Consider the following 20,235-nt stretch of genomic DNA (forward strand, 5'->3'; position numbering starts at 1 on the left):
GTTGTCTGTGATAAAGTTTGAATCGTCAAGTGTTAAGCTTCCTGGATGCAGAATATAGCTGCATTGAAAAGAACTTCTAATTAGTAGTTTCAAGAGGGAGAGGTAAAAGCACTGCTTGTTTCCGGGGCTGGCAAATAACACTTCAATTTCATGGAGAGCCTTTTGAGTGACAAGCAAAGTTTTGTGAATGAAATAACCATGGCCATAGGAGAGCATCTGGGCTGGGTTAGGGTGGGCTCCTGGTGTGCCCTCCTTTATGCATCTGTATTACTTGCTTTACATTCCCTTCTAATCATCAAAATGTTAGAGCTGCAGTGAAGGAGAATGAACTTGGAATTTTTTTTTTTTTTTTTTTGAGACGGAGTCTTGCACTGTCACTTAGGCTGGAGTGCAGGGGCACAGTGTCGGCTCGCTGCAGCCTCCGCCTGTTGGGTTCAAACGATTCTCCTGCCTCAGCCTCCTGAATAGGTGGGACTATGGGTGCCCACCACCATGCCTGTAATTTTTGTATTTTTAGTAGAGACAGTGTTTTACCATGTTGGCCAGGCTAGTCTCAAACTCCTGACCTCAAGTGATACGCCCTCCTTGGCCTCTCAGAGTGCTGGGATTACAGGCGTGAGCCACCGCATCCAGCCTGAACTTGGAATTTAAAAGGACCATGTTGAGCTTTTTAGAAAAAGATTCTATAAAGGGAAGAAGAGAAAACTGGGAGTTTGCCGACTTTATAAAATTCTAGGTGTCTGTTTTTTTGAGTTTTTATATTTTTACTCTTATATAAAGAAAGTTTAATAGAAGCTGAATGCTTAGTAGTTTAGTTGATAATATAAATAAGCTGAATTTATGATAACCTCATTGATTTTAAATTCTGAGAGGGTGCTATACTTTTGTGAAAAATCTTTATTGTGAGGCTGAGCGCGGTGGCTCACACCTGTAATCCCAGCACTCTGGGAGCCCGGGGTGGGCGGATCACTTGAGCTCAGGAGTTCGAGACCAGCCTGGCCGACATGGCAAAACCCCTGACTCTAATAAAAATACAAAAATTAGCCAGACATGGTAGTGAGCATCTGTAATCCCAGTTACTTGGGAGGTTGAGGAACAAGAGTTGCTTGAGCCTGAGAGGCAGAGGTTGCAGTGAGCCAAGATCATCATGCCACCGAGTTCTAGCCTGGGCGACAGAGGGAGACTCTGTCTCAAAAAAAAGTGTCTTTATTGTGAAAAGAAATTTTGATTCAGGACCTACTTTAAAGAATATATGTTATAGATTGGTAGATAGAATAATAGTAGTAGTAAGTATAGCTATTAGGATAATAATTCCAGTTCATAGGTTCCTGGCTGTCTAAAATATTTACTCTTCAGTAACATAAAAAAATCCTATAGTTGATGCACATGGGGGTATGTTTACAGTTGTCCCTCGTTATCCACATGGGATTGGATCCAGGACCCCCATGGATACCAAAAGCTAAGGATGCTCAAGTCCTTGGCATAGTATTTACATACAATCTCCCGTATACTTCAGATTATCTCTAGAGGCCGGGCACGGTGGTTTATGCCTGTAATCCCAGCACTTTGGGAGACTGAGGCAGGAGGATCACTTGAGGCCAAGAGTTCAAGACCAGCCTGGGCAACACTGTGAGACCCTGTCTCCATAAAAATTTTTTTAAAAATTAGCTAAGCATGGTGGTGCACACCTGTACTTCCAGCTACTCATGAGGCTGAGGCAGGAGGATCACTTGAGTCCAGGAGTTCAAGGTTACTGTGAGCTATGATCATGCCACTGCACTCCAGCCTAGATGACAGAGTGAGACCTTGTCTCAAAAAAACAAAAACAAAAAAAACTCTAGTTTACTTATAATGACTAATATAGTGTAAATACTATGTAAATAGTTATACTGTATCTCTTTTTTTTTGTATTGTTATTTTTTGTGTTTTTTTTTTTCCCTCAAACACTTTCAATCAAGGTTGGTTGAATCTGCAGATATGGAGAGCCAACTGTGTATGATACACTTTTGTTAATTAGCAATATACATTAATCTCTGGTCCTAATAGCTAGTTGCATGCTGAGAGAATGCTGAAAGTCTTTGATTTGAAAGGATTTCTGATTTTTAGATGGAATCACCTTTGGAGGACTTAGTTACGTTTATATAATACTTTATGGTTCCCAAAGTGTAATCATGTCCGTTGTCATTTGAGTTTTATATCAGTCCAGTGAAGACAAGCATTATCTGAGTCTGTGTGTATCGTTTTCAAATATCTCTTTGTTTGAGCATGTACTACAAATGTGTTCATACATTTGTTGCTGAGAAGGAATGCCGTTTGCTCAAGGTCATTTCACTAGAAGTGGTAGAATAAATCTTCTGATTTCTAAGAGCACTCATAATGCTATTTTTCTTGTTAGTGAGATCTGGAATATGATTATGAGAATTAGTCATTTTGCTGAAGTTAAAAAAAAAACACCTCAGAACAAACTTTAGCCTAAATTAGAACACATTTAAGATTAGTTGAGTTTTACCTTATGTCTGACAAATGGTTTAATATATAGACATTAGAGTAAAACTTTAGCCTAAGGGTTCTCCTGATTTCTTCGCTGTCCCAGTTCAGCTTTTGCTATGGTTTATTTTGATGTTGGCCTCGAGCAAATCCCAACCCTCTTCATAGCTTTGATTTTCCTGGGGGGATGTAAAATCGGGATCTTATTACTCGGTTGCCTTCTGCCTACTTCTTAGGGCTCATGTGAAGGGTTAATATTCTGCTGGTCCTAAGATAAAAAGTGCTAATCATTCATAGAGATTTTAATCATTCTTTTGTAGTGTTAAATTAACAGAGTATCTTCCAGTTGTCACTAGTGAAGGAAATTTATATCCTCATAACACTTTTAAAAATAGAATCTAAAAAGTAGAATAAAAATAGCAGTGGTGACTAGGCTTCAGCTGGCGTTCTCTGTTAGGTCTGGAGAGATTTCTGGTGGTGCAGTCACTGGCTCTGTAGCATTGCTGTTTTGCATTCTTATTTTCTCATGTATTTCTCTGGTAGACATTTGTATTCTTAGAAACATTGTATTTCAATTATGTAAATGGGATATAAAGCTTTGAGGATAAGTATTAATAACTTTGATGATTGCTATTATTTACTTGAAACCCAAAACCTCAGAAGTCCTTATTTATTTAATTTTAATTGTGGGAAGAAAGGCAGATACAAGCCCACTGCTCTGAGGTAAGGCTTTTCTGAAGTGACCCTTTACGTGTATGGTAGTGTTGAACATTTTTTTAAAAAACGGTATTACTTAAGAACACTTTGAAAAATCAGGATTTTAATCACATTGATGTGGTATTTTATTTGTAATGGGATGTGAAGAACTACGTTTTGAAATACACATTGGATATATTAAACCTTTCGTTAAGACTAGTGATTAAAACGAAGGGCGAAAGCCAAAAGAAAAATTCCAAGGATTTGATGGTAGTAATACAGTATTTTGGAAATTTCATTGTATATAAGAGAAGCAACATCCATTTCATGTTTCCTAAAGGATACATTTTTAATATCAAAGATTTTACCTAATTTTACGGAATTCATTCATTATGCTGATATTTTTCCAATTTTATTCCAATTATAGATATAATTCATTCAGCTTAAATTAGAATATAATTTTATTTCTAGGCCATCCGAATGACAGCTGTATATTTGGCTCTCTCTGCCACTGAGGCTATTAAAACTGAAGGAATGACTTTAGTGAAATTTTTGCTGGCTCCCTGTTCATTGCAACATAATTGAACGAGACTGAATTTGGTCTTGAGCAGTAGGAATCAGAGTTAAGTGATTAGAGGGAGCATTGTAGGTGGCTCCAGGTAGGTGGGCCTGAGCCCAGCTCCTTTCCTCTTGGCAATTCCTTTATCAGAGCCGAGACATTGGAGGTGGAGAGTGCTGCCGAAAAGAATTGGTATCAAACCCTTCATGAATTAGTGTATTTGCCACGGAGCAGGGATTCTTACTCTGAGGTTGTGGAAGGTTTTGAAGCTGTGTGTGAAACTTTTCGTAAGTGTATGTTTGTGGAGGGAAGAGCCAGAGCTTTCATCAGAGTTTTTGGAAAGGCTCATAATTTAAATGGATGAGAACCTCTGCTGCAAAGTGCTGCCAGATTTTCAGTTTTCTCAAAAGAATGGCCTTTAGCCATAATTAAGTTTTCCTTTTCTAAGACCTAATAAAATTAACATCTCTTTGTGAGTTGAAAATACATACCTCCCCAAAAAGTCTCTTTTACTCAGAAAACATAACCCTAAGAAAAATTGGGTTTTTCTGTGAGTACAGTTTCTTACCTAAACATATTTTCATTTGTTTCAATATTTTTGAATGAATATTTCAATGAATTTTCATTCATATTTTCATTGAATTATTCAACTTATTTTCATTGAATTAGAGACCCAGGTCCGAGAAGTGCCAGTGAGTGCCTACATGTGTTTTGTTTTGTTTTTTTGCAAGCATTTTAATGGCCTAGATGGGTTAAATTTTTCTAACACTGAAACCAATGGAGTGCTACTGTGGGTTGGCCTAAGCCTTGTAAAATAAAGTTGTTTTTTGTTTTATGACTTTTGACTGTTGTGAATTGAATGCTTTATTACCAACACGATTGGATAATTTAACTTTGTGATGAACAGCAACAGCTTTCTGGGTTTAAAAATCTGTGTGTATATATATAATAATACATATATATGTATGGTAATATTTATAACCACACGATACATTGATTTTTCTCTTTGTTTCTCCTCCTAGGTTCCTGGGACATCCTGTAGCAAAGATTCTCCATGCTTACAACCCTAGTAGGGACAGCGAGGTTGTGGTGAATTCAGTGTTTGCAGCTGCTGGACATTTCCATGTACTGCCAGTTCCCTGCAGGGTGGGTGTTGATGGACTCCTGGAAACTATGCTGTGGCAGGCTGCCAGGTTTTCTTGCTTTCTTTGGCCTGAAGTTTTTACTTTCTGCTCCCTGTCTCCCCCTTTTTCTGCTACCCAAACCTTTTCCTTCTGTGTGTTTACCTTAGCATTTACTTTTCCAGTTGCTCATTTGTATAATTTTGGTGGCTCTTGATATCTACTGGGGCCGGGGGAGGTGGGGAGTTGGGGGAGAGTTTGAAGACTCTCAGCTGTGTAGTAATGTATGTATATTTAACATGGCTCTGTTGTGACTAAGGAAAGTTTATATTACTTGTCTTGAAATGACTGCAAACTCTGAGGCATTTAGTAACTAATACAAGTTTATGGTTGAGACCTCTTCCATCTCTCAAGCCTACTAGGAAAGTTAGGTCTCCTTTCTAAATCCAGAACTGCAAGGTATAGTGAATGGCTCCTTGTAAAGCTGATTGGCACCATAACACAGAGCTCAGACTTAGTCTTCTAATAGTTTTCATTTCAGTGGTCTTTAACATTTAGTGAAGATCCTAATTGCTAGTAGGCTTTTATTTATTTTGCTTATTATGTCTGCCTGATATTATGTACTTAAAAAAAAACTAGGACTAAGGATATGTTGTAAGGGGAAGCCCAATATTTGGTTTATGACAGTCTGTCTGGGTAAACGTTGTTCCTGATTTTTATTACATATCAACATGTTTGCACGTTGGTTATTGTCTATATTTAAGTAGAGATAGAACTGTGTTAGCTAAAGACAGTTGGACCTGTGGGTGGAAGAGGAGGGGAAGGAAAGATGTGAGACTCACAGCTCCAGTCTGAAGCGAAAGGATTCATCCTAAGTCAGTGGTAATATTTGCTATATCTAAGAGCAGATAATTGGATGCTGATCAGTTTGGGGATTCTTATCCCCATTCTTATAGATTCATAATACTGATAAATCAAGGGTGCACAATATACAAATGTCTGTTAACAGAAATTGTCAAAAAAAAGAAAGTCTGCGAAAGACAGTTTATCAAAGGAGGCCATTCCAAGTGGCTGACTGGGGACCTTTCTTTCAGGTAATTCCAGCAATGGGGAAAACTTCCTTCAGAATTATTTTTTTACCTACTGAAGAAGGAAGCACTGAAAGTTCCTTATTTATTAATACCTCTTCGTATGGAGTCCTTTCCTATCATGTGAGTAACTTTTTCCTTTTGTCACAACTTTGGTTGGTGACTTAACTGTAGGGGTGTGTGTGTATATTTTTAAAAAGACTTTTGGAAATGTTGTCACCTGGTTTATGTCGTTAAAATACAAGACTGTTAGTGATGTTAAAATCATCAGCGTTCACCCTTTTCTGCCTGACATCCCACAGTTGGCTGGCTTTCCTACTGATGACGGAGCTATAGTCCTACTGTGGGTCTTTGGAGGATACTAGAACAAAGCAAAGCAATCTGTCACACAGTTTCCCATCATAAAATACAGAAGGCTTTCAAAACTCATGGCTCTCACCTCACGGGCGTTCAGAAGGAGGTGCTCTAAGGACAATCTCTAGTGATTTTGCCTACCTTCCCTCCTTGGCTCAGGAATATTTCTGATTAGGAGACATTGATTGTGTGCTTGGAGGCTGGTTCCAAGGGAGCTCACTATTCATATCAAGGTACCAGGAAGGGAGCTTGAAGAATCTTGTTGCTATTCTCAGAAATAGGAATCTTTACCTTAAATGGTACCTGATATGGCATTTAACAAGATCTGGCATCAAGTAATTTAAGTTCCAAGATCAGTAATTTTCGTGGTTATTTCTTACTGGATTCCATTAAAGAGGTCCCATATCAGAAGAGTTGCCTACTTGTGAACAGATTTGCTACAGTGAGGAACATTCAGCTTAAATACAGCGTTCTAATCTGTTTCATTTTTTATTTTTTATTTTTTGAGGTAGGGTCTCACTTTGTTGCCCAGGCTGGAGTGCAGTGGTGTGATCAGGCTGACTGCAGCCACCTCCCAGGCACAAGCGATTCTCCTGCCTCAGCCTCCCACGACTGCCTGGCTAATTTTTGTATTTTTAGCAGAAACAGGCTTTCACCATGTTGGCCAGGCTGGTCTCAAACTCCTGTCCTCAAATGATCCACCTCCCTGGGCCTCCCAAATTGTTGGGATTACAGGCATGAGCCACCGTGCTCAGCCAGCATTCTGTATTTCTGAAACATTCATTGTGTTTTTTTGTAGACAAAGATAAATAAAATAATTGGATTAGTAGAGTCTTGAAGGCCATGCTGATGAATACAGATTTCCTTTGGAGACGTGCTTTAGCGTTATGGCAAGTGTGTTTTAAAACTCTTAACAGAGGAGCAATTCTCTCTCTCTTTTTCCGCAGGTATCTGGAATTGGCACTCGTAGAATCTCTACAGAAGGGTCTGCAAAGCAGCTACCAAATGCTTATTTTCTGCTTCCAAAGGTCCAGAGCATTCAGCTCTCTCAAATGCAGGTCATTTTGATAGATTTACTTTGAATGCTGGTGGCCACCAAACTTTGTAACCTTCTCAGAATTGTTTATTTTACTATTTTCTGCTTTTTGAAAAAATTATATAGAAGTAATATACATATATAAAATATCAGTGGATTCCACATAACTTCTTTTTAATGGCTGTGGAGTTCACAGTGTTGATATTCCAGAGTTTGCTTAATCTTATTGTTGGTCTTTTGAAATGTTTCCTGTTTTTCACTGTTATTACCGTTAGGCCATATACCTATTTTATAAGTTTCTTTAATTTTCCTTCTGAATCCTCTGTTTCCTTGGGGCATGTTTCATAAAGAGGAGAGATACTTTAGTTAAAGACTGTGAACGATTTTGTAGAGCTTGTTAAATCTTACCAGCTTGCTTTTCAGGGAGGCAGCCCCCATGGTCACGAGTGATAACAGGCCCCTAAGGATGTCCTGCTTCTAGCCCTGCCCGGATGGGGCTTGGTGGGAAGAACTATTTCTGATGTTATAGTAGATGTATAATGATACGTTTAAATTCTTTTAATATACATTTCATGAATCATTTTATAGGGTTGGCTACTTTTTCCCTTTGATTATCCGTATTTCCTTGTAACTGGATAATTTTATAATTGAGAAAAGCTCTTGAACCAATATATTATGAAACTTACCTCTTCTTTCTGATTGGTAAATAAAGAACATTGCTTAGAATTTGTAGTCAGTACCATTAGTACCTGGGGCTTTCATTCATTCAGCGGTTTTCCTGAGCCTCTGCTTTGTGCCAGGCCTTGGTCTAGAGTTTGTATCTGCGTAGAGCCTACATTCCAGTTGGGGAGAAGAACCAAATTAATTTACCTCTAGGATTATATCTGGAATCTTTATCACCAAGTACATAATTCTTAGGGATCTTAAATCATATTTTTATTTTTATAAAATGGAAAAGCCCCTCCTTGCAGAATTTTAAGGAAGACTTCTTTTAATTTGCAAATTTATATTTGGTTTAAATCCTAAAACCAGGGAGGATGTGTTGAAAGGTTTTAAGCAGGAGACTGATACTGATGTGCTGTGGCTTGCATTTTTGGAGGGCCAGGTGCCTCATCAGTGGAGATCTAAATATTGGAATAGAGACAGGTATTCAGAATACCTTAGTTATTGGGGGTTAATGTAAAGATAAGTGGAATGAAGGGAGAGAGGAAACTGACTCTGCAGGCCTCCTAGAGAGCTAGAACAGCGTACCCATTCTCTCATCCCCCTGGCCTGGCAGATCCTGCATACTTCTCATGATGCCCACTGCCCTTTACCACACCCAGGACATCCTCATCTCTCTGATGGCCAACTGATAGTATCCCATTAACTGCCAGGATCTACTTTAGTCCCTTCCTACCTCTTTCCAAAAAATTCAAGTTGGACCCCATTAGTCCCCTGCTTGAAACCCTTCAGTGCATTCCCATAGGTCTTAGAATTTAAACCAAATCCCGCTTATGGCTCTAAGACCTGCGTGGTGTGGCTGCTGTCTCTCTTCAGCCCCATTGCTCACCACCTGTTCTTGGTCTGTAGTTCATGGCCACAAGAGCCTTCCCCTGCTCACTTGTGCAATGCCATTTTCCCTCCTGCCACAGGTCCCTTGTGTCTGCAATGTTCTCAACCTCCACCTCCAATTTTCTCCAAATTAACCCTTATTTCATCCTTCCTTTTTCAACTCACACTTGAGCTCTTCAGGGACTTTTGCGTCTCTCCCCATCCTAATTTCTGCTCCCATATTTATCTAGACTTCCGCTCCCATACTTATATCCATTAAATAATCACATGCCCACATGATGTAATTGCTTCACTATTCTTTTCATCACCCATGGAATGGAAGCTCCATGAGAACAGGGACCATCTGATTGGGCTTCCCGTTGTACTCCCTGCACCTCACCTGGGAAGCAGTGGTTGAGTGGAGTTTTGGTCTGAGGTAGCTCTGGAGCTGTCCTCACAGGCCACGTCTCTGTCTCTCCCTGCACTGTAGCCTACCTTGGCTGTGCCTTGGCTTTTCTTGGTCTTTGTTTCTGCTTCAGAAGATAGCAAACTCTGTTTCTTTTCTTTTTTGTATTTTTAAAATGTATTTTGTAAACAGTGTTATGAAATATAATTCACATACCACAAAATCTGCCCACTTAAAGTGTACCATTCAGTGGGTTTTAGTATATCCAAAGTTGTGCAGCCCTCACGATCACTGTCTAATTTTAGAACATTTTCATTGCCTCAGTCTCTTACTTTCTGTCTCTAAAGATTTGTCTATTTTGAACATCTTATGTAAATGAAATGTATGGTCTTTTGTGATTGGCATCTTTCCGTTCGCATGTTTTCAGTTTCATCCATGTATTTCATTCCTTTTTATTGCAAATAATACACATTGTAGGATATGCCACATTTTGCATAACCATTCATCAGTTGGTGGACATTTGCGTTGTTTCTACTCTGGCTATTATGAATAACATTCTTGTGTAAGTTTGGGTGGACATATCTTTCATATCTTTTCTCTTAGGTGTATATTTAGGAGTGGAATTTTGCTGGGTCATATGGTAATTCCATGTTTAACATTTTGAGGAACTGTAAAACTGTTTTCTAAAGTGGTTGCATCATTTTACAATCCCACTAGCAATGAGGATTCCAGTCTTCTACAACTTTGCCAACACTTGTCTTCCATTTTTGTTTGTTTTTTAAATAGCCATCTTACTGAGCATGAAGTGGTATCTCATGTGGTTTTGATTTGCATTTTTGTAATGACTAATGACATGGAGCATCTTTTCATGTGCTCAGTGGCCATTTGTATATCGTCTTTGGGGAAGTGGTTGTTCATATCCTTTGCACATTTTAAAATTGTGTTAGTCTTTTTATTGTTGAGTAGTAAATGTATTAAATTCTGGACATTGGACTTTTATCAGGTACATGGTTTGCAAATATTTTCTCCCTTTCTATAGGTTGTCTTTTCATTTTCTTGATGATGCCCTTTGAAGTACAAAAGATTTAAATTTTGATGAAGTCAAGTTTTTCTGTTTTTCTTTTTTCACCTTATGATTTTAATATTATATCTAAAAAGGCCTAATGTTGTGAAGCTTTACTCCTATGTTTTCTTCTAAAGTTTTATAGTTTACATTTAGGTTTATGACCCATCCTGACTTTAAGTTTTAGCATATGGTGTGAGGAAGGGATTCATTTTCATTCTTTTGCATGTAGATGTCTGGTAGTTCCAGTACCATTTGTTGAAAAGACAGTTCTTTGTACATTGAATTGTCTTGGTATCCTTGTTGACCTCTCATCTGTGGCCCCATTCCTGGCTCTAGATTCTCTCCTTCATTTTTCATTTATCCTAGGATCTGTGAGTTTAGTTAAGTCACTTTCTAAGGCTGCTCCTTTTGCCCATAGTTCTCTCCCATTAGTCAAAAATAGTTATTGAACATTATTTATTGAGTGTTCCAGTAAATGATAGGGCCATGAACACACACAGTGTCCCTACTCTTGTGGTGTTATGGTATAAAATACTTCAGAGTTTGTAGATGAAACTTAATTTTTTTGGTTGGTCTTTTGTTAGAAACCAGTATTTAAAAATCTGAATATCAAAAAAAAAAACCTCTTAAAAGTCAGTTATTTTAATTTCTTTCACTTTTACTGTGATTTAGGAAAATAAATTTAATTTTTTTTTTTTTTTTTGAAGCAGAGTCTTGCTCTATTGCTTAGGCTAGAGTGCAGTGGTGCGATCTCAGCTCACTGCAACCTCCGCCTCCTGGGTTCAAGCAATTCTGCTGCCTCAGCCTCCTGGCTAGCTGGGACTATAGGCATGCACCACCAAGCCCAGCTAATTTTTGTATTTTTAGTAGAGACAGGGTTTCACCATGTTGATCAGGCTGGTCTCGAACTCCTGACCTCGTGATCCGCCCACCTTGGCCTCCTAAAGTGCTGGAATTACAGGCATGAGCCACCGCACCCAGCCTAAAGTATTTTTTAAGGCTTGCTATACCTAAAAACAAAAACTTAAAAAATTTAAACCTAAGAAATAATTGTGACATTCCTCTAGAAGAAAAAAATCTTGACTATAATATTTCTGCATCTAAATTGCATACATTATGTGAGTTATTTCTTGTATTTTAAGTGGCTATAAAGTTGTCAACTGTTCTTAGAAAGGAATGTCTTTATTTTGATATTCTACGGGTTTTACGTTTTTTACTCTCTGCCTGTTGTCAAGAGCCCATTGTCCAGGGTTGGGGAGTTAGTGGATTCAGGAGGTCAGACTCCCTCAAAGAGGATAAGAGGGTGTGGAAGGTACCAAAGGCATAATTGCCTCTTCTCCATTATAGAGCTAGAAAGTATATCTGATAGAAAGCTAAGCAAGAAGGTTTAGACAGAAATATGTCATCAGCTTTTCTTTAACTTGTTCCCTTAGTGCCATGTGAAGAGAAAATAACTCTGTTTGGTTTAGGAATAAGATTTAAAATTGAGAGAAGAAATACTGTTGTTTTATGTACATCAGTTGAATCATTATGAAAAAGAAAACTGAGACTAAGATGATAGTAGTAATTTAAAAGTATTTTCACTGAAACAATAGGGCCATCTAATTTTTAGATTTTTGTATGTGAGTGGGTAAAAAGTACAGGCTGATTATATGTTTCGGTCTGCCTTACATATGGGTCTAAATATGGATTTTAGTATAATTCATTGAATATTTAAAAAATTATCTGGCTTCAGCATAGGCAGAGGGTAGAAAGGCATGTACCCAAGGATCCCTGAACATAAATAGTCTGGAAGGTGAAGGTTCCAAAATTTGCAGGTACTGCTTGACTCATCCATCTGTGAAATGCTGATCAGAGAAGGAAAAACAGCAGGAATATTTTATAAAACTGTGGAGCATGGATTGTAAAATGGGAGATGTGCTTGATGTAGTATGTTGAGGACACATAATTCAAATGGCATTTAAAAGATCGTTATGAGTTATCTGTTGCAAAACTTGAAATTTGGGTTGCCAGAATAATCTCAGAAGGTAACTGATCTTTTGCTGCTTTAAACTTAGCAAAATTCAATCATAAGAAAGGAAAGCAGTGAGAAAACGGATATGTACCCTTTTTTTTTTTTTTTTTTTTTGAGACAGGGTCTCACTCTGTCACCCAGGCTGGAGTACAGTGCTGCTGTCTCAGCTCACTGCGACTTCAGCCTCCTGGGCTCGACCCATCCTCCTGCCTCAGCCTCCCGAGTAGGTGAGATCACAGGTGCATGCTACCACGCCCAGCTAATTTTTGTATTTTTTGTAGAGACAAGATTTCACCATGTTGCCCTGCCTGGTCTCAAACTCTTGGACTCATTGATCCACCCACCTCGGCTTTTCAAAGTGCTGGGATTACAGGTGTAAACCACCACGCCTGGCCTGGATGTGTGATTTTGTGTGCAGCGTTGTGATATACACGAACCACGTGTGGTATTTCTCTTCACATTTATTACAACACTGCACACAAAGATGTGCATTCAGTTTTTCTTATTCCTCCCAATTCATATGCTGAGTTGAATCCTCAATGCAATAGTATTAAGAGGTGGGGCCCTTGCGAGGTGACCAGGTCATGAGGAGGGGCCTTCATGAATAGGATTGGTACCTTTAATAAAAGAGGCCCAGCCAGATGCGGTGGCTCACACCTGTAATCCCAGCACTTTGGGAGGCCGAGGTGGGCAGATCACCTGAGGTCAGGAGTTCAAGACCAGTCTGGCCAACATGGTGAAACCCTGTCTCTACTAAAAATACAAAAATTAGCTGTGTGTGGTGATGCATGCCTGTAGTCCTAGCTACTGGGGAGGGTGAGGCAGGAGAATTGCTTGAACCCGGGAGGCGGAGGTTGCAGTCAGCCGAGATCATCTTATTGTGCTCCAGCCTGGGAGACAAGAGCAAAACTCTGTCTCAAAAAAAAAAAAAAAAAAAGGCCCAAGGGAGCTTGTTTGCCCCTTCTGCCATTTGAGGACATAGATGGCACATAGCAGGTGCCATCTAGGAGGAACCAGCCCTCACTAGAATCTCTTGGTACCTTGATCCTGGACTTCCCAGAACTGTGAGCAATAAATTTCTGTTGTTTATAAACTACCTAGTTTGAGGCATTTTTTAATGGTTGACCATGTGGACCAAGATAATAGGAAAACATGGAGTTAAGATTGCTTTTTTAAACCTTGTCATTTGGTCCTTCTTTTTTATTGTTTTGACCTTCATGCAGGGAGAATTCCTAGTGATGAAAGTCACTGTCGTGGTGGGTCTGAATGACAGGCTGAGGCTCTCCTCCTTTTGTTGCATTATTCTTGTTGTCACTTGGTTTTCTTCCAGTCATTCTCTTTCTGCTCCAGTTCACATGTCACTCTGCTGCTGGTGATGTCATGTTACACAAAACTGGTTGTTAATTCCCTGGCCACTGGATTAGCTGAGCCCTCTCTTGTTTACAGGATAAAGTCCAAGCTCCTTTGCTTGGCATACGAGGTCCTTGATAACCTGGGACCAGCTTCTCCCACCAGGCTCAGAGCTTCTACCCCTCTTTTCTGAACTCTGGCCTCACAGACCTTGCATCATTCCCAGAACATGCCATCCCTTTTCCACAAGCTCTCTTAGCCTCATAAGCTTTTATCCCATTCTAATTATTCTTCTAATTCCATCCTTCAAGACCCAGTTCAGATATTGCCTCTCTGGCACCTCTCCAGGTTCCCAGGCAGTTTGTGCTCGAGGTCTGCATGCCACTTGGTCCACACCCTGCCTTAATGCTTAGAGTCTTGGATGTCTCTCTCCTGCTCTTCCATGAAGCTCTGCAGGAGGGACAGGGCCTGCGTTTTCATTATTATAATCTCTATCAATTTCGTGTTTAGTGCATTGAGGACTCCCAGAGTTTTTAATAGATAAATGAGTCAATGGGCATCTGAGTTGAGATCCCCAAATAGCATATCTACTAGTCATAACATCTAAGATTTGTATAACTTCACCTTTTCACCACATCAACCAGTTTGACCTTCAGCAGATTTACTACCGGGGCAGGTGGTATTATTCTTATTTTAGAAATTGTAGAATGGACTTAGAGTTTAAGTTACTTGGTGTAGGTTGAGAGTAGAGCCAGTGAATGATTATTAACTTTTTGTAATTTTTGTAATAAGGGCACATTTTGGTCCTTGGCAATGTCAGCTCAGTATGCTTTAAATTTTTCCCAAATTTAGTAAATGTTGTATTGATTTTCATATCTGTTGCTTTAGTAATCCATGATCCAGAAAAGATAAATGCAAATACAGTGTTCTCTGAAGCATTTTTATTATGGCAAAAAAGAAGATGCAACTTAAAGTCCCAACAGTAGAAAAAGGATTTGATAAATTTACGTATATCAACATAGTAGAATATTAAGTAGTTCTTTGAATTATAATTATGATACCTGTTTGGGAATGTGTGACAAGTATTAAAATTAGACTGCGATTGTAACTAAATATATGGCGAGGTTTATGTTGTGTTAGGCTCATGAGAAGGCAAGAAATTTTATTATTTAAATGTTTTCTCCAGTAATGTATTGGATTCAAGCCATTGAGATTTGGGGAGTGTTTCAGTGACTTATTTGGGCAAAACAGAATATTTGAAATTGGCATTGTCTCAGAATCTGGCATTTAGGATCATTAGCCATATACTTTGTCTGAAAGATTGAAAAGAACTTAAATTATTACTATTGGAATCATTGTAAATAATGTTGTTGTTAAAAATATGATTATAAGACAATGTGGGAAACTTTTTTTTTTTTTTTTGAGACAAGAGTCTCACTCTGTCGCCCAGGCTGGAGTGCAGTGGCGCAATCTCGGCTCACTGCAAGCTCCGCCTCCCAGGTTCACACCATTCTCCTGCCTCAGCCTCCCGAGTAGCTGGGACCACAGGTGCCCGCAAGCATGCCCGGATAATTTTTTGTATTTTAGTAGAGACGGGGTTTCACCATGTTAGCCAGGATGGTCTTGATCTCCTGACCTCGTGATCCGCCCGCCTCAGCCTCTCAAAGTGCCGGGATTACAGGCATGAGCCACCGTGTCCGGCTGAAACTTGGTTTTAAAGTTAGAGGAAAACCCTGACACAGAGTTCTGCCAAGTAAAGGTAGTTTTGTCTTTGTGTGTGAGTGTGTGTGTGTGTGTGTGTGTGTGTGTCTCAACATAGTATCAAATTATTGAATTGTCTAAGAGATTTTCTCTTAAAGGATATTCTGGGATTATCAGAAGGTATAATGTGATTATAAGAAAACATGGGAAACCCAGAGAAATGAAACGTTAGAAATAAACCTTAAGACCACAGTCATACTTGGCAGTGATCATCGCAATTAATAGTTGGTTGTCTCCTTGCAGTATTTTTTCTAAGTTATTGTGTGGATGAGAGATTTTCTCCCCTGCCATGGCAACATGTTGCTGGATTGTGTACAGGAGAGATTATCTCTGGATATTCTGTGTGATATCTAATACATTTCAGACCAGGAGTTCCTAACCTTTTAAAACTGGCACAGCCCTTGCTTTCAGCGTGTGGTGTCAAACCCTCGTGCCCGCCTGCCAGGGACAGGTGCTGGGCAAAGGTTGCGGTCCCGGGCTGCCTGCAGCGTGGTGCCTGCTAGATTTGGCTTGGGGTGGGTGCCTCAAGTTGTTACCTGCTACTTGCCTTCTAAGGTGCTGATCCCTGTCAATTAACGTGGCAATCTAGAAGGGAAGCTGTAAAATCACGGTAAGGAGGAGAACGTGGAAAGCCTTTCAATCACAGTTTGATGAGGAAATGGAAAGGGGCACATTTCTCCCTAACAAGTTACAAAATACCTGATCTAGGATTTGAAGATGGAAAAAGAGATAACAGAGAAAGGTTAAGGGTCTTTAGAGCTGTCCCATTTTCCTGATAGTCTTACATGATTAGTTAAATGGAATAAACAGTATTATGATAGCTGAGAATTCCTACAAATACCTGTGTAAACATAATGTATTTAGTAACATTTTGTTATAGTTTTAGCAGTACGCCAAGATGTAACTGTTTTTTGTTGTTTGAGAGAACACCTGGAGTTTTTTGTCCTACCTCCAAGAGGATTAAGGAGCACCGCATGAAGGTGAGGTTAGAGTGAAAGTTTAGTAAGTGAAACAAGAAAGCTAGATTTTTTTTCCCCCAGGCTTTTTTTTTTTTGAGACAGACTTTTGTTCTTGTCACCCAGGCTGGAGTGCAATGGCACGATCTCGGCTCACTGCAACCTCCGCCTCCAGTGTTCAAGCAATTCTCCTGTCTCAGCCTCCTGAGTAGCTGGGATTACAGGCACGCACCACCACACCCAGCTAATTTTTGTATTTTTAGTAGAGATGGGGTTTCACCACGTTGGCCTGGCTGGTCTCGAACTTCTGACCTCAGGTGATCCTACTGCCTGGGCCTCCCAAAGTGCTGGGATTACAGGTGTGAGTCACCATGCCCAGCCCCCAGGCTGCTTTTTATGTTATGTGGGAATAAGGCACTAAACCTTGAACTGGGGGCTCTCTGGAAATCCTTCCCTTGCTATCTACAAAGTTGTTTGATCTTTTTTACATAAAAATGATAGGCTGTCAATCTCTGGAAAATGATTATATGTTAAGGGGAAATTAAGTGATGTTGTACATTTACTTATCTACCTACTTCTGAATATAGCTTTTTTGTTTGTTTGTTTTAAAAGGAATTGCTTAAACTTCTAAAAATTTTCTTAAGTTTCAAGTGAGACTGCTTCTGTGGAATGGGAACTTGGGAAGGGGGGAGGTAGAGGAGGGTTAGTGACTGGAAGAAAGGAGGGGCGCGTCGTGAAGACTCTAGAAAGAATACCAAGATGTGTGAGTGGGGGTGTTCTCCCTCCCCTCACTTTTGTTTAAGAGTCAGTGGAGTCTCTTCACGCTCTGTCTTCCTCCTCATTTGTGCTTTAAAATCTCGGCTTTCTTGGCTACTGTGAGGACACAGTTTCCTGGTCCCTCTTTTAACTCAATGTTTACCTTGTCTCTTTTTATTTTTTTGCCTCCCGGGAGAATTGACTAGTTCCTTACTGAAAACCCTAAGAGATCCCTGTTGTAGCAGCTATAATACTCAAAAGCTTTTGTTTTTATGAATTTTTCTGTACTAGATTTAACCCCTTAAGAGCAACAATTATGCCCTAATCTTTGTTTTCCTATTACCTAGCATAGAGTCTGGCAATATAACATGTAGTAAATCAATGATTGACAACTGGATAAATGAATCTTAAAAAGGAAAACATTATAATAAGCTATTTATGAAGATATGACACACAGACTTTCCTTTGACTTCCTTCATTTATTCTATTAGAGTACTTTAGAAACTTTTGTTAGAAGACTTAGAGATACCTAATAAATAACACCTCTCTTCCTGACCAAGTTCTGAATCATTGGATATTTAAGAATCTGGAGTTAGAGAACTAAAACCGGCTTTGTATTACTGATAAGACATATTCTCCTGTATCAGCCAGGGTAAGAGAGCCAGGAGTTACTAACTCCTTCTCCCCTAGGGTAGACTTTGGGGTGGCCCACTGGAGGGGAAGTTTGGGTCTGAAGGACAGATGCTTCCCAAAGTGTAGAGAGGAGGAGGAAAGAAACCAACTCCTCCAAGAGCCCCTGCCCTGCTCACCCCTTCCTACAGCACAGGATGCTTCTCTGTTGCCCACCAATTAGGTAATTCCTTGACCTCCAAGGAGAGAGGAAGGCTTGGGATAAAAGGACAGTAGTGTTTAGGGAAAGAGAAGCCTTTCATTGTGACGTCCTTGGTTTCTGTGCTCTTGACCCTTTGGAATTACCTGTTAAGCCCGAGATCAGCCGATTTCCAGCCCTGTGCTTTCACCTTCTCGGACCTGTTCCTCCTTCCCCTGAGAGCCAACCCCTCCCCTGATTTCTTTGTTGACCCTCCTCGGACTGCTGGGGTCTGCTGTTGAGTTTGCCCCTAGACAGCTTTGAGATGGATTAGATAAATTCACTAATAATCTGCCCCAAGGCCACACTGTAACCAGGGTTGAAAGTTCACATCTTCCTCTGTTTCCCCATCCCAAATTCTTTTCAACTGCAATATCCGGTACAGTTTATCAGAGCTTTTGTGATGCGATTAAATAACAGTGTTAAAATATGGCAGTAGAAAATATCAGCCATATAAAATGCCTGTCATAGAGATGCATAGTGGGAGTGAATAAGAGGGTGAATTCCAAACCAGACCACCTGGCTAAAAATCTTGGTTCTGAGTGACTGTAGCCAAGTTACCTAATCTCCCTGTGTCTCAGTTTATCTGTAAAATATGTAATAATAGCCCTTTCGGATAGGGTTGGTGTAGCAATTGAATCAACCAATTTATTTAAAGAGCTTAGAACTAGTCTCTGGCACATAGCTGAAATGCCTTAATCACTTAACTTTTAAAAAGAACCTTCTGAATATAAACCCTCTCCTATTATGAAACTCCGGGAGAACTTTAATATTCAGAGATTCGAATCCCCCACGGGACATGAAAGTTCAAGGCTATGGTAGTGTATCCAGTTATCTTGGCCTGTGAGTTAACATTCAAAGAATTTGAAGTCCTCTTCAATTTCTTGTTTTTATTTTATTTTATTTTTATTTTAATCAGAAGTTCTCCATGCCTCTGTGCAGCTGGGGAACTTTTAGTAGCTACAGGCTGGATTTGTTCTTGCTAGAATGTGCGTGGTTTCCCCAAGGATTCAGAATTTATAGTGGTTCAATAGTAAGTCATTTGAGCCTCACTTGAATCTGCAATCTTAATGAAACACACAAGAATAACAGATTATTAACTTCACATCCAAAAAAATTGGAAAACATGTCCCGCCACTCCCCAGCCCTCCAAGCACTAATTTTAAGCAGAATTGTCCCCAGTACTTCAGATTTACCAAAGAGAGGGAAGGAAGTTGGAGAGAGCCTCACCTTGGTTTCCGCTTGAATTCATGCTGGTTGTGGAGTCTCAGACCTTTGCACTTAACGCTTGGCAGGGAGAGATCACCATTAGTCAGGAGGCTAATCTGGGTACTTTGGGGGTTAGAGAGGAGCCACCTGTGCATACCACTGCTCTGCTCAGGAAGGGCACCTGAGATGCTCTGGCCTTCCCTCAGAGTTTATAAATTTGCCTGGCAGTAGCCCACATACTCGGCCTGCCTGCCTTCTGTTTTCCGTGTGTGGATTTCTGTTTCTTCCTTGGGCCCTTGTTTCTGGCATCTCCCGGCACTTTTGTGCTAGTGGTATGGAAGCTGTGTTAGGAGCAGAGCTTCTGCAGTCTGTGGGCAGTGACGTTGAGATCTGTGCACAGGGTGGTTTCCATTGCCTCTCACTGTGGACTTGCGGGGGCTTCTGAAACCTGCTTCTTAGGGAAGATTGTTTCCTTTTTGTCCACTTATTTCAACTGGAGTGGTGTTCTCAGCAGATGCCCTGAGGTGAGCAGTTGTTGACACTTTGGAAGTGTTCCCCATCAGGGCCTAGTGGGGATAGTTCCTTCTTTTTCTGTGTTAGTCGGCTGTGCCCCCAGGACTTGCTTGTTCTCCACTGTTCAATTTAACCAGCTTTTTGTGTTGCTTTCTTTCTTTTTAAATTAGTGCATTCCTTTAATTTTTTTTTTTTTTAACTTTTTGGTCTAGATACTTATTTTCCCTTTAGATCTTTCTCTAGATTTTTTTCGGTGTGTTCTCCCAAAGCAAAAGAGATAAAATCAAGTTCTGGGTCTACTAAAAACATCTATAGTTCAAACAAATCTTTTTTCTGTTTGTTGCATTGCATAATCTTACATAAGAGATACTCTCCTGTCAGCCCAGTATCCCAGTCAGGCCCAGGCTCGGTTTATCTTGTCCTGCCTGGTTCCCCTTTAATGGTTTCCTCTTTGCTGTGCCT

The 20,235-nt window shown here is 39.9% G+C and overlaps 1 protein-coding gene across 7 annotated transcripts in view; it reads left to right on the forward strand.

Annotated features, from left to right (window-relative positions):
* The window catches only part of TMEM131L (transmembrane 131 like), a 170,212-nt gene that overhangs the window by 84,628 nt on the left and 65,349 nt on the right, over window positions 1-20,235 (forward strand). For all 7 annotated transcript variants that reach the window (XM_031010351.3, XM_055385145.2, XM_031010352.3 and 4 more), the window contains exons 5-7: window positions 4,765-4,888; window positions 5,958-6,074; window positions 7,253-7,363. In XM_031010351.3, the coding sequence (XP_030866211.3) occupies window positions 4,765-4,888; window positions 5,958-6,074; window positions 7,253-7,363 (352 nt within the window). The remainder of the gene's footprint in view (window positions 1-4,764; window positions 4,889-5,957; window positions 6,075-7,252; window positions 7,364-20,235) is intronic.

Source organism: Gorilla gorilla, chromosome 3, assembly GCF_029281585.2.
Source record: "Gorilla gorilla gorilla isolate KB3781 chromosome 3, NHGRI_mGorGor1-v2.1_pri, whole genome shotgun sequence".
Taxonomy (NCBI): domain Eukaryota; kingdom Metazoa; phylum Chordata; class Mammalia; order Primates; family Hominidae; genus Gorilla; species Gorilla gorilla.